The sequence below is a fragment of the Peromyscus leucopus genome, chromosome 14 (assembly GCF_004664715.2).
Source record: "Peromyscus leucopus breed LL Stock chromosome 14, UCI_PerLeu_2.1, whole genome shotgun sequence".
NCBI lineage: Eukaryota > Metazoa > Chordata > Mammalia > Rodentia > Cricetidae > Peromyscus > Peromyscus leucopus.
In genome coordinates, this window is record NC_051075.1 from 49423090 (window position 1) to 49436913 (window position 13824).

The window sequence follows — 13824 nt, forward strand, 5'->3', positions numbered from 1 at the left end:
ACACAGACCATTCAGTCTATAGCATTTGCCCAGATATCGTAGATCAAACTATGGTACTTCAACACAATGGATACAATGAACTTTAATATGGTATCCAGAAGATTTCTGCAGAGTGATTCTACATGATCTTCAGGACCTGTCCTTAAGTGGTATAAAAAAAACAGATCCAACACATGATGTATATGTGGCTATTTTTAAAGTAGGATTGATTCAACTCTGCATAATTATTTGCTAAATTTTCTAAAACTAAAGACTAAAAAGATAAACCAAAAGCTAATATCATAGTTATTTGACAGTGGAGGGAAGAAAATAAGATAGAGATGTGTATAGGGTGTATAGGTGTGTGTGTGTGTGTGTGTGTGTGTGTGTGTGTGTATTTGTGTACATGCACACACATTCATATGGATGCCAAAATATATGTATGGTCAGAGGACAACTCAGGTGTCAGTTCTCTGCTTCTGTCTCACTGAGGCAGTTCATTATTTGATTCCAATCAAGGACTTAGAGCAAGAAAAATATTTGCTCCAAAATGAAAATGAACTGAAAATGAAACTTACACTCAAGTTGATGGATATGTTCATTCTCCATTGCTATAACAAATGATCTGAGGCTAGGTAGCTTGCAAAGATGTTTATTTTTCTCACAGTATTGGGACCAAATGTTTGATATTGGACAAACCCATTGACATAGCCTCTTACATTTGCTGAGTCACCTCGTGGAAGATAGCATGGTGATGAGAAAACAAGCAAAAATGCAAAAAGGAGAAATCAGATGAGAAGCCAGACACCAAGGAGGTTCACTTTCAATGTTTTATAGCAACCGTCTAACCAGGGTCTCACAGGAACTTTATCAATTCCTCCCATGGACAACATTCTCAATGACTTAAACAACTCCCTCTTGGCCTTCTTGGCAAGATCCATTCAAAACCTATTCAAAACAAGCAGAAGCCAGTATGAGCTCAAGGACCACCTGTTAACCCATTCTTTCTGGATTTCTGCACATGGCTCCTCCATTTCCCAGTCCTTCCAAGAACATTCACATCCTAGGGTTGTAGTTTAAATTACTAACACTTGAGTCACTTTTTTTTTGTTTTTTTGTTTGGTTGGTTTTTTTTTTGGGGGGTTTTTGTTTTTTACTTTTTGTATCATAAGTCCGTGGTCAGCTTGCTCCATTGATTATTTCAAAGTAGTACCAAGCATACATACAAGAGTCTGCAATTATAAAATAACATTAGATTAATACATCTTAATCAATTTCAAATATTTATGTAATAATTTTTTTTGAAAATTAACAAATGATAGAACTACCTTTTGTCTCTATCTGGACACATATACACTTAAAGCAAGTAAGCCTTTTCCTATTGTATCATCTATAGCCAAGGTTAACCAGATTATAATCTTGCTTCACTCTTCAGTTTCTATGGTTTCCCCAGTTGTCCTTTCCTTGTTTGTGACTCTGGATGGTACATGGTCTACCCTGGTCCTCATCATCTACTGGGATGCAGAAAACTATTAAGGCATGACCATAAAATGACAAGGGGACACAAGTGAAATATCAAATAGTTCATCAATTATCTTCCAAAGACTGAATCTCTTCGGGGAATAGAATGGAGTTTCCAAGGGTAAAGGCATGGCAGAAGCTAGTAAAGATTTTGGAGTGCCAGTTCTACACAGAGACAGCTGTTCAAGGATGACACAGCCAAACATACTTTGAGAACTACTGCAGGAGGAAAAGGACATCAGAAAGGTCAGTTGACTCAGTTATTCAGATGTTGTCTTGAGATATGATGATTGCCTAATTAGATCTATGTTTTCAAGAGATGGGCTCTTTAAAATGCTAAGAACAGACTAAGGATGGGACAGGGTAGGCACAAAAGACCAGCCAGGTACCCCTGGTATACACAGCAGCATTTTATATAAATGGGGTGAGTTTTCAAGGTTGAAGTTTGAACAGAAACTCTAGTAAGTTTGAACAGATAGCCAGAGTAACATCTCCAAGGTGATTAAACAGGTGATTAAATTTCTACTAATTCAATATTTTATGCAATTAATATTCCACTTCATTCAGATGTTTGTTCAAATTGGGCAGTGTGCAGAGAAAGATAACGAACAAAACATGAAAAAAAAAAATCCTGTTTCATGAGATTTGTGTATATTCACAGAAAGTCTCCAAAAGGGTTTCTAAACTGCCAGATAATAGCAAAGAGAACAGACGAGCTAGGCCAGCAGACATGTGGAAAACAAGGTCATGAATGTTTAATGAAAAGAACAACAATTAACAAAGATTCACTCTTCTGGGCTGGAGAGATGGCTCAGTGGTTAAGAGCACTGGCTGCTCTTCTAGAGGTCCTGAGTTCAATTCTCAGCAACTACATGGTGGTTCACAACCATCTATAGTGGAATTTGATACCTTCTTCTGGCATAAAGTCATACACGCAGATAGAGTATCACATACATAAAATAAATAAATCTTTGAAAGGGTGGTGGTGGCACACGCCTATAATCCCAGCACTCGGGAGGCAGAGCCAGGTGGATCATTGTGAGTTCGAGGCCAGCCTGAACTACCAAGTGAGTTCCAGGAAAGGTGCAAAGCTACACAGAGAAACCCTGTCTCAAAAAAAACAAAGACAAAAACAAAACAAAACAAAAAAAAGATTCACTCTTCACTTTTGTTTACTAAATAAATACAAACAGTTGGGTGGGTCAGATATTATCATTTCTCAATTAAGTTTTATTTGCTGCTTAAGATAATGAACAACAGCTAAGAACACATTAAGAATTACCTGTACCTGATGACAATATTTCTGATACTGATGAAGGGAAAGATACTCTCATCTTTCTATAAGTCTCAGAAATATGCTTAGATTCATACATACAATAATATTTTGTTACCAAACTTAATGTATAGGCTGTTAAGTTAGATATATCTTCTTAACCAGGCAAACAAGCCTTCGTCTCTTTGGGACCAGAAGGTATTCAATGATATAGTATATAAAGTCCAGCTATTAACAGACAAGTTAAAATAGACAAAACAGTCAAAATTACTGACAATTCAATAATATTGACTCTTCTTTTTGGTGATGTTGGACCACTATCAACACTACCTCCATAGCCCCTGTGCAGGCAGAAAGGCAGGGACCACCCATAGTCACAATGGCAGTGATGTTTGTTATTACAGATCCCCCTCCTATTACAGGTCTCAGGAAGGCAGGCATTTGAAAGGACAGACAGGCTGATACACTTCTTGTGTATGCAGATCTTCCCTGCTCCACAGGTGGTGCCATCTTTCACTTCACCAACATCTGGTACACCCATCCCCAAACGATGGTCAGTACTCCAGCAGGCGACACCATCGGCATAAATGTTCTGCAAAACAGAGTGAGCCTGGAGATGGAGAACGTTTTCCACGTTTTCACACTGGACTTTCCCACAAAATATATCCGCCAGTCTACATTTTAGGTATATTGTGCCATTTGTGCCGCAGTGGCCAAACCTGTTTCCCTGTGAGTTCATTTCTTTGTAACACTTAGGAGATGCACTTCTTGCACTCTTGCCAAAAATCTCCCTGCATTGTTGGTCATGGTTATTGCACTGCTTTTGATAGCAGTAGGCACTGACACCACAGGAGACCCCATTCTGTACATAGCCATCTTCTGGGCACTGGTGGGATGTTCCATTGCACCATTCTGGAAGGTCACATTCATTGACCTTTGGTCTACAGAGTTCCCCTGAGAGCATGAGTTTGCAGTCTTTGCAGCAAAGCCCAAAAGCACATGCAGCCCCAGGCCTCAGTTTACAGTTCAACAAACAACAGGGATCCTGTTCACACTCATGGATAGATCCACAGTCACACTCTTCTTCTTTCTCAACCACACCATTCCCACAGCGCTTCACCAGAAAGACTGCCCCTGGTCTTGGATGATTGCGCAAACAAGTTCCTTGGTTTAAAGTAGTCTTCACAAAATCATGATAGCTACAATTGGTGAATCTCTCTGCTGGTACTCTGAACTCACTCATGACACAACCTCTTTCCCCACAAGTACAGGATTCTTCATCATGCTGCATACCAAAAGTATGACCTAATTCATGGGCCACAGTGTTGGCAAAAAGAGACCAGGAGTCTCCTTGGAAATTTTCAACCCCACAGTCAAGTGGAGGATGACATATTCCTGCAACATAGGCTATACCAAGTACATTTATAAGTGAGCTTCTGATGAAAATATGGGCTGCATCATGAGGTACCTGAGAAAGACTGATTTGTTTCCACTCCGAAAAATCTTCTAAGACCTGATGAATGTTTTCCATTGGGAAAACATTTCCTCGATTCCAAATCTCAATGCCAATCAAAGACACATAGGTATCCAGCTGCTTGTACATGGAATCCACCATGTTAACAATGAGAACCACATCTTCTCGCACCTTTGACAAATTTTGTTGAGAGTAAGTGAAGAAACCATAGTCTACCACTACAGCCAGCTCCAGAAACCATGTGTGGGTCCATGATTTTCCAGAATTTTGCTTCACAGCTGACCTCTCAGCTTCTTCAAGTCCAAAGCGTTGGTATGGTATTCTCTTCTCTGTTAAACCACATATCATAGGTGGAAACTGTGTCTTGTTATTGTTCAGTGTATAGACTAGGTGTTCAAATGTGCTGGAGTGCCTGATGGGTTCGATTTCATAGGAGAAGCCATTCACTTGTAACACTCCCTGAAACCCCCCACTGCAGGTACTTAACGCAACTAAAGACTCAGGAGCCCCCTCTATGAAACCATGATAGTAACAGTCACTAGGGACGAAGGGGTAATCCTTGAGAAGGGTATGTTCCTCTGTGTAGGTGAGCACAGAGAAGTGAGTAGGAACCAGCAGCTTCTTGACTCTCATGTGGACAACATGTCTTTGGCCCCCAAAAATCAGGCTGTAGGAGAGCCATCCTGAATTTTTTGTACCTCTGGCCCTGCTGGTCACCTTTAGGGGGATGACCACTTCTGGAGAACTGAGGTATTGAGTGGACCCAGTCTGTGAGAGGTTGATAGGGGACAGAAATACTTTAAGGCAGAGCAGCAAAAGAGTGACTCTCATGAGTGCTCGAGCATCTGTATCTAATATTATGAAGCCATCTGCCCAGAACAGAAAAAGACTGGGTGTGAGACACTCCTGTTCTGGCTCTTCCCCTGGAGCTGATCAGAGAGTAGTGGTAACATTTAGAGATGGTATACTGGCAGAGTTGGACCATCAGAGCCACAGTGCTGAAAGTGAAAAGAATTATTGGATAAGGTGAGACATTCAAGTGAGAAAATACTGACTGATGAGTCAAGACAATGTTTTTGGATTTGGTTTCAATAAATAGAGTGAAAAGTTGCAGGGTAAGGGGTAGAGAAGATGATATTGGCCATATGTTGATAACTGCCTAAGTATGAAGATAAGTACTTATACAATCAGCTTAATCCTTACAGGTGATATGAAAAATCTATAATAAAAAGTTAAAGCAGAATTAGGAGTAGAATGAGTCTACATCTTGATTTGTCTAATAGTATTATTAGTTCACATTTGGGTGCCTTTGCATAACGATTGATAGTGTTCCACCTGGTGGCTAAAACTGGAAACAATAAATAATCAACAATTCGTATAAATTTGCACTAGTCTTGGGATTTACATGAATTGTTCTTTATTTGTTGTCTCCTCATTGGATTCTCCTTTATCTGTATGTAGTACATTGCAAGGTCCTTAACTACAGGGTTCATAACGTTCATTTTTAACATCTTCTGTAATACCCAGTATATTTCTATAAACCATGAAAAAGTAGAGAGATGTGGTGGAACACCTTAGATCATAAATGAATGTTATTTAAAATGGATTCATTTCTAATTATAATTTTGGAAGGGGGAAAATTCATGAAACGCCTGTAAGGATATAGGAAGAATATGTTATCAGTTACCTGGAGAAAATAGAAATGTCAAAAGGAAATGTCTCCAAAAGGAAAAGGAGAACACATGCAATTTAAAGTCCCAAGCACTGACTGTATGGTATTTTAGGACTGCTGTGGAAGAATTTCAGTTTCAAAAACATATACTTTTGAAAATGGAGAATTTCTGCACCTGACATACAATCTCACCGGCAACACATCCATGTCTTTATTCATTAAAAAAAAAAAAAAGGATTTATGTATTTAGAGAATACAAAGTACAGAATGTTGTGCCAGACCTGGGGGGATCAAAATATAGAAAATGAATATATATTATCAATTTAGTGCAGAAACTTATAATAGAAACACGAATAAACTTTATGGGGTTTCTATGATTGTGTGCAAGGTTTTATATTGAATAAATTAAAGTTCTCTAGTTTTGTTTTTGTTTGTTTGTTTTTGTTTTTTTTTTCAAGACAGGGTTTCTCTGTATAGCTTTGGAGCATATCCTGAAACTCGCTCTGTTGACCAGGTTGGCCTTGAACTCACAGAGCTCCTCCTGCCTCTGTCTCCCAAGTGCTGGGATTAAAGGCACGTGCCACTACCGCCCAGCTAAAGTTCTCTTGTTATTCTGAGAGAAAAAGTCTTAAGACTTCATCATAGTTTCAACTAACTTATACAAACCAAGAGAAGGAAACCGGCATTTATAATACCCATTGAAACAAACCAGACTGATCCGAGGTTAACAAAGTTCATGCTTTGGGGATCCTCATTGCAGGCCTCTAGAAATACCCTAAGGAGGCCTCACAATACACTTAATACAAGTCACCAATCATACCTCATAAACAAAAACAGAATTTCTGAAATTGGATAATATATGGGTAATATATATATATATATATATATATATATATATATATATATACACACACACATATATATATTTTTCTCATTACCAAGCATACATTCTGGAGAGGAAAGTTTTTTTTTCTAAACTATCAGGAATACAGAATAAATGTTTATCATAGTAGAATGAGAATAACTCTCCCAGTAGAAAGTACAGTGAAGTAATTTTCATAAGGGAAGAGATTGGAAAAATCAATTGCTAAACCTATTAACAGTCACAGCACTTGTCGATGGAACCCAAGGAGGGAGGTTTGTGAGTTGAAGGCCAGCCCTGGTGACACAGTGAGACCCTACCTAAAACAGGTAAATAAACATGAGAGAACACACATCGTAAAGGTGCGCCCAGATCAACATAAACATTGATGAGGATCAAATTCCATTATACCTATGGTGCTGTTGACTTTTCAAATTTATAAACTGTACTCAGTAAATGTTTGCGTTCCTACTCATTTTTGTACTTGTCATTCTGTGTGTGCTCTTAAACTAGGTCCTTCATCTTATACATGACTCAGAATCAAAATTTTTATTTCATTTCTGGTTTTCATAAAAATACTAACTAGTAGTTGGTATAAAGGTGTGTGTGTGTGTGTGTGTGTGTGTGTGTGTGTGTGTGTGTGTGTGTGTACAAGCGCGTGCATGTGTACAAGCAGATGCCCATCATGTCTATGTTAGGTGTCTTCTTCAGTCACTCTTCACCCTACTTTCTGTGACAGGGTCTTAAGTCTGAAAACCTGGATCTCACTGATTCTTCTAGATTTGCTGACCAGCAAGCCCTTGCCTGTCTCTTCCTCCCTAGCACTGTAGTTATCAGTACACGGCCGCCATGCCTGGATTTTACATGGGGAGTGAGGATTCAAACTCAGGGATGTATGCTTCGGTGGCAAGCACCTCACTAACTGAGCCGTCTCCCCAGCCCCAGGACATAGTTTCTCACAGCATTTTGGTTTGGAGTTTTTGATACACACACTTGTTATGTAGCCAAAGGTGGCCTCAAACTTTCTATGTAGTCCAGGCTAAATTCAACTAGTACCCGCTACCAGCCTCCCAAGTGACGGGGTTATAGGTATACGCCAGTGTGCTCAGCTTCCTAATGTATCTTTAATCATACTGATAGTGATAAACCTTGCCTAAGGAGATGTGGAAAATAAAAATGACTAACCTAATGCCAATCACCTCCCGAATTCCAAATCCATCCTCACTTGATGAAAGCTTCCCGATTCAACTTTTCCTGTACCTCCATACATCCTTTTATGTTTTCTGGAATCTTCCTTTGATGAGAGAGGAAGAGAAGGAAAGAAGGACACAGGTAAGGAGAAAAGGAGGGAAGGACTGGAGAGAGACAGAGACCTCTTTAAGAAAAGTCCCCTCCCTGTGCCTCTGTTTACCTAATTAAACTTGAGTTTTAAAAGAAGTTACTGTTACATGAAGGCTCACCCCAACTCCATCCTCAGAAGCTTCATATTCCATATGGTTTGGAGTCAAGGCTCCCGTTCTCCTGTCCACAAAGTCAATACCAAAGCATCCATTCTACAGCTGCCTGCACTAATCTTCACATTTCTCACCAACTACTTCATCTCTCTTGCACAAATTTCTAAAGCATTGGCCTCAGGCCGATAAAATTATTCTTCACCAAAAATTTGACCCTCAACTAATCTCAGCAAGTGAACAACACACCCCCGAATCAGTTTTCAATGACTCAGTCATAGCTGTCGTCTCTTTCCCACACCACCCCATCTCTTCTGTCACACATACACACACTTCTTACATCCTAAGGACTTTGCCATTTGAATCCCTCTCTCGCTGCCTTGCTCTGATACATACTCCTCAAGCTCAGAAAGAATCTGAGTATGTTCACTTTTCATTGTGTCATTTCTCTCAGTCTCTTCCTTTGCCCCTGATTACCACTGGAGCCCAGGCGACCAGTTCCAGCCCTTCAACCACTACAAATCAAAATCTTTAACTCACTAAGGCCCTACAACTACAGTTTCTATGTTGAACATGTCTAGAGGGCCATGCCTAAAGCTCTGATCATATGGAGGTGCCATTGGGAGATGCTGTGAACCTTCCAAAAGTGGAGTCAAGTTAAGGGGGAATGGTCTCTGGCTCCATGGAGGTGTGCCATCCAGGGAACTATGGAAGCCTGGCCATCTTCCTCTCAGTTTTACTCCCCAGCCTGTAGTGAATGTGAACTTGTTCTGCCTTTCACTTCTCACCATTCCCATCTGGTCTGACCACCAGAGGCTGGCCACCTGATCATGGGCTGGAACCTAGAAAACACTGACCTAAAATAAACCTTTTTTCCTTATAAGTTTTATTATTTGGATATTATGTTACAGTGACAGTAATGTAACTAATATACCCATTTACAATACACATTGAAGGGGGGAAACTACAGAGAACCTGTCAAATTCTTTATTCCTTCATTGAAATTATTACAAAAATAATCCCCAAACAACACAATTACCAAAATTTTTAAAAGGGAGTGTACAATCCGAACTGAAACGATGTGTTCTGGCTTCCCAGTCCAAGGGATAGAGACATTAATTCAATGTACATCCAAACTCTCTGATACCTTGTTTATTTTCATTTTCCTAGACACTACATTGAAATCTCCTTAACGTTCTGAATCTCCTTGTTCATGTAGTTCATGTGGAGAAAATCCATTCTCATTGATATCACAATAAAGTTAAATCATTAGCCAAGTACACTTTATCTGAGTATAAAGTCTTTTTTTTTAATCTGTCCTAGGTTTGTTACATAAATATTGGTTTGTTTCAGTCTGAAAATATCCTTGCCATTGATGTTCCTAAAAGATCCTGGATCTATTTGACCAGGATCTTTGAAAAGTATTACTCAACAAGACACCAGCAGAACACAACTAAAATCTTTTCTTTTGAGATAATTTTTTTTCACCTATAATACATAAAATGTTTAATCATGTAAGAGATATGGAAAACATGCTTTTTTAAATTTGTATTTATTGTAATCATTCACTTGAAAAACAGAATGCAACCACATTGTAATTTTTATATTGCCTGAAAGATTTTCCTGGGGTATATAAGCTGTAAGGAAAAGAATAAAGCTAGAGTTAAAGTGGGTTAGAAGGAAAACATCAAGAATGAGAGAATTAGAAGGGAAATATAAATAATAAAGATAGAAGGAAAATATCAAGAATGAGAGAATTAGGAGGAGAACATCAAGAGAGTTAGCAGGAGAGGGAAACCTCAAGAGAGACAGAAGGGACGTTTCTGGATAGAGATAAGAAAAGAAAATATAGAACACAGAATGAAGAACACAGAATAATAAAGAAGGAAACCATCAAGAGAGTATATGAGTATCTTTTCCCCTAACCCCCTCAGATTAAAAAAGAAGTCTAGTACGTGCTGACGCTGTGGATTTCCCTTTGAACCCTGTGCTGCTGGAGGCTGGTGCCCCAGGCAGTGATACAACATGAGCCTACATTTCACCAATACTTTTCCTGGAGCTTAGATTTATAGCAGGCAGCAAGAAGAAAATAAAACCTTTACAGAAGACTCTCTGCTGTCCTTCCTAGAACTATAGAGACAAAACAAATGGAATATCACTCTAGTATTGATTATGTGAAGTTTAGCCTCAGCTGTTTATATTCAACATTGTCAGACTAGCGAGCATATTCCTTGACATAGTGTATAACTTTCTCACTATTTCAAATTCCTCAAAACCTATATGCTCTTCTCCCTTCTCTAACACCCCAGTATAACATGCCCTGTCTATCATTTAGATAGGCACTTGTATGAAAGCCTGATGACCTGGGCTGATCCATTTAAAAAGTTGTGGCATTAATTTAGTTGGTCATGGTGTGTAAGTTTTTTTTTTTTTTTTTTTTTTTTTTTTTTTTTTTTTAGAAAGAAAATAATAGAACTGTCAGAGGGCATCCCTGAAAAGTCCTCACTGATTCTCACACTGACACTCATACTGTGTCAAATAGAAGTTGGCAGGTAGGATGTGTGACTCTTGATAGTAAAAATTCAAAGATAGAAATGGTTTTCAGGAGTTTTACTTTCTAAGCGTATCTGAATCCACACCACACTCACTTCTATTCAACTCTCCATTGTGGTGTCAGTGGAGAAGTGATTCTCCCCTAGATTTAATTTTAACTTTATTATTATAGCAGTCACTGTGCCGTGGCATGCATATGGAGGTCAGAAGATACTCTATGGAGTCTGTTATCTCCTTCCACTTTTCCATGGACCTATTCAGGTTATCAGGCTTGGGTAGAAGTGTCTTTGCCTGCTGAACCAGCTCACCAACCCCCTCCCCTCAATTTAGGTAATAGCCATACTTTTTGGTCCATATTGAATTTCTGACCTACTTGGGGACTGGGTCTATCAATTTTCACTACTTCTGTATTTTCATCTTCTATTTTACCTTCTCTTTGCTGGCAGTTACGATAATCAGCCACTTCACCCAGATTTGTTCAGATCTAGCCTGCTTTTAAAACTTAAAAGTTGTCCTCCCTCATAGCCACGCCCTCAGTTTCAGACAAACTTCAGTGATTGCTTACCCCACCCTCTACCCTCTACCCCCTACCTGTGCTTAAGTCACTCGTGTATTTAAAAGGAAAAAGAAACAAACATTAAGAAATTTCACATTATCCCGTAGACTATTCTAGATACCAACTTACACAGAGTCGAACTGGATGAATGATGTAGCAGCAGAAAACAGTCATTTCCACGGTCCTTTCTGTCAGATGGTTTGCTTGATCCCTATCAGTCAACAGCAGTTTATCGGTGCAGCCACACAGAACAGAGAAATGCAGCCCCTCCCTCACCCCCTTTGTCTATCTCATGACTAAATTCTAGATTTTAGCTGCTTAGCAACAAGGATCTTTCGCTTCTCTATAAACAGCAACCATGGGGATCTAGCGCAATGGCAAAGTATTTGCCTAACAAGCACAAGGCTCTGGGTCTATAGTGGCAACAAAGAAAAGATAAAATTATTTTAAAAGACAAAATTATAAAGAACACCCAACTCTCGAATGTCTTGCTGTGACCCCACGGTCCCTATACAGCTTTGTTTTAGAACTCAGTGTAACTCAGTTGGACTGCCCTTCCACTTCCATTTTTTATTCCCCTGCAGAGGTCCTTGGTCCTGGCTTCATAATTTTGCTTATGCCATTGCATTGGCCTGGATCAAATCATTTTTCACAAGTGAAGTGGATTACTTCAACTTTCTGGACCAAGATCTAGATGAAATTTCATGTCCATTATCAAAACTTTTTCTAAATAGTCTAGACATTAGCTCTCTAACGCTCTTAGTAACATTATAGTCTATACATTTCTGTGTTATAAATTTACAAACTGCTGTCATCTGTTTTACACATAAGCTTTTGGGGTTATTTTTGAGAGTTTTATTTTGTAGCCCTGGATGGCCTCAAAACTCACTATGTAGCATAGGCTGGCCTCAAACTTGCAGTGACTCTCCTGCCTCAGCCTCATAGGTGCTGAGATTATAGGTCTGTACCACCCACACACAGTGTCAGAGAAACTTTAAACTGCATCTACTATTAGAATGGTTTTGAGAAAAAATTTTCAGAGTCAAGAAATTTTGGTAGAGTACTTGACATGATGTGTAATCTATGAGATTGGTTTAAATGTTAACTCTAGCTCTCAGATGATTTATTTCTTTTTTTTAATTTATTTTATTTTTTTATTTTTTATTCTTTTTAAAGATTCATTTATTTATTTTATATACAGCATGTATGATTACAGGTTAGAAGAGGGAGCCAGATCTCATTACAGATGGTTGTGAGCCACCATGTGGTTGCTGGGAATTGAACTCAGGACCTCTGGAAGAGCAGTCAGTGCTCTTAACCTCTGAGCCATCTCTCCAGCCCTCGGATGATTTATTTCTTAAGAGATTCTTATCCATTGAAACTTTCCCCTACTAATTTAACTAGTAGACCCAAACCCATCAGATAATTATAAATTAGAAGCATTATCAATCAATTCTCTATTTCTCCTCAGAAACTTCTCTGGAACTATTTTAGCCATCTAGACAGAACTAGAGGCGCCTCCGTCTTAGGATGGGTAGATATAAACAGCTGTCTTCGGCTTCACTCTGTGGATAAAGTTTGTTCCTTTGCCAGAATTGATTAACAATGAAGGAAACTGTGTCATTTTTTTTGTTTGTTTGTTTTTCTGTGATCAAATATCTGAGAAAAGAGGCTTAAAAGAGGAAATATGTGTTTGGCTTATAGTTTTAGAAACATCAGTCCTTCATGGTGGGAAGGGTATGGCAGGATAGGACAGTTTATGTCATAGTGGCCAGGAAGCAGAGCCAATGAATGCAGAAAGGGGCCAGGACAAGAAATAGCACAAAAGGGTATAACCCCAGTGACCATTAGGTCCAACTAGGTCCTACCTCCTAGCTGTCAGCACCTACCAGTGATTCCATTACATTATGAATTAATTCGGGCGTTAATGCACTCATTAGGTCAGAGCCCTGATCTAACCATCTTCAGAAACTCTCAAAAGCACACTAATCTCCTAAGCACTTCTTAAGCCTACCCAGGTTGGCCATGGTAGCTCAACCCTTTAATCCCAGCATTCAAGAGGCAGAGACAGAGGGATATCTTTGAGTTTGAGGCCAGCCTGGTCTACAGAGTGAGTTCCAAGACATCCAGGAAAAACTTTGTCTCAAAAAACAAAAAGGAAAAAAAGTCTACTCTAGGTTGACAAAACTATGACACATAAAAACAAAGTGAAAGAATCGGAAACCACGCAAACTCAACCCCTGAAAAGCTCAATAACAACTTAGTAGTACCAGTCTGCAAAGAAACTCTACCTTAGGAAAACAATTATGACAGAAGATTAGCAATTTGGCAAGTGCAACCCACAGGTGGGACAGCAGAGAAACCTTCCGGAAGCAGTTTCTCTCCAGCTTAGGAAGGAATAAAATCTATTGCTTTACAAAGTCACTGAGAAGGACCTCTAGTTTTTAAACCAAATAGAAGAGACACACTGCTCTGGTAGTCCT

At 39.1% G+C, this 13824-nt stretch overlaps 1 protein-coding gene across 2 annotated transcripts; it reads right to left on the bottom strand.

Moving 5' to 3' along the window:
* Window positions 1-615: 615 nt before the first annotated feature.
* On the bottom strand, window positions 616-11612 carry LOC114699029 (disintegrin and metalloproteinase domain-containing protein 21). Of its 2 annotated transcripts, none has more exons than XR_005092770.1 (2): window positions 11471-11612; window positions 616-1211 (listed from the first exon to the last, which is right to left on the bottom strand). XR_005092770.1 is itself a non-coding variant. In XM_028877942.2 (2 exons), exon 2 carries the CDS (start codon window positions 5076-5078, stop codon window positions 2976-2978), a length of 2103 nt encoding a protein of 700 aa, XP_028733775.1. In that variant the 5' UTR covers window positions 5079-5245; window positions 11471-11612; the 3' UTR covers window positions 2703-2975. The 2 variants fall into 2 exon arrangements, 1 of the variants encoding a protein (XP_028733775.1); XM_028877942.2 differs by lacking the exon at window positions 616-1211 and adding an exon at window positions 2703-5245.
* Between the last annotated feature and the right edge of the window lie 2212 nt (window positions 11613-13824).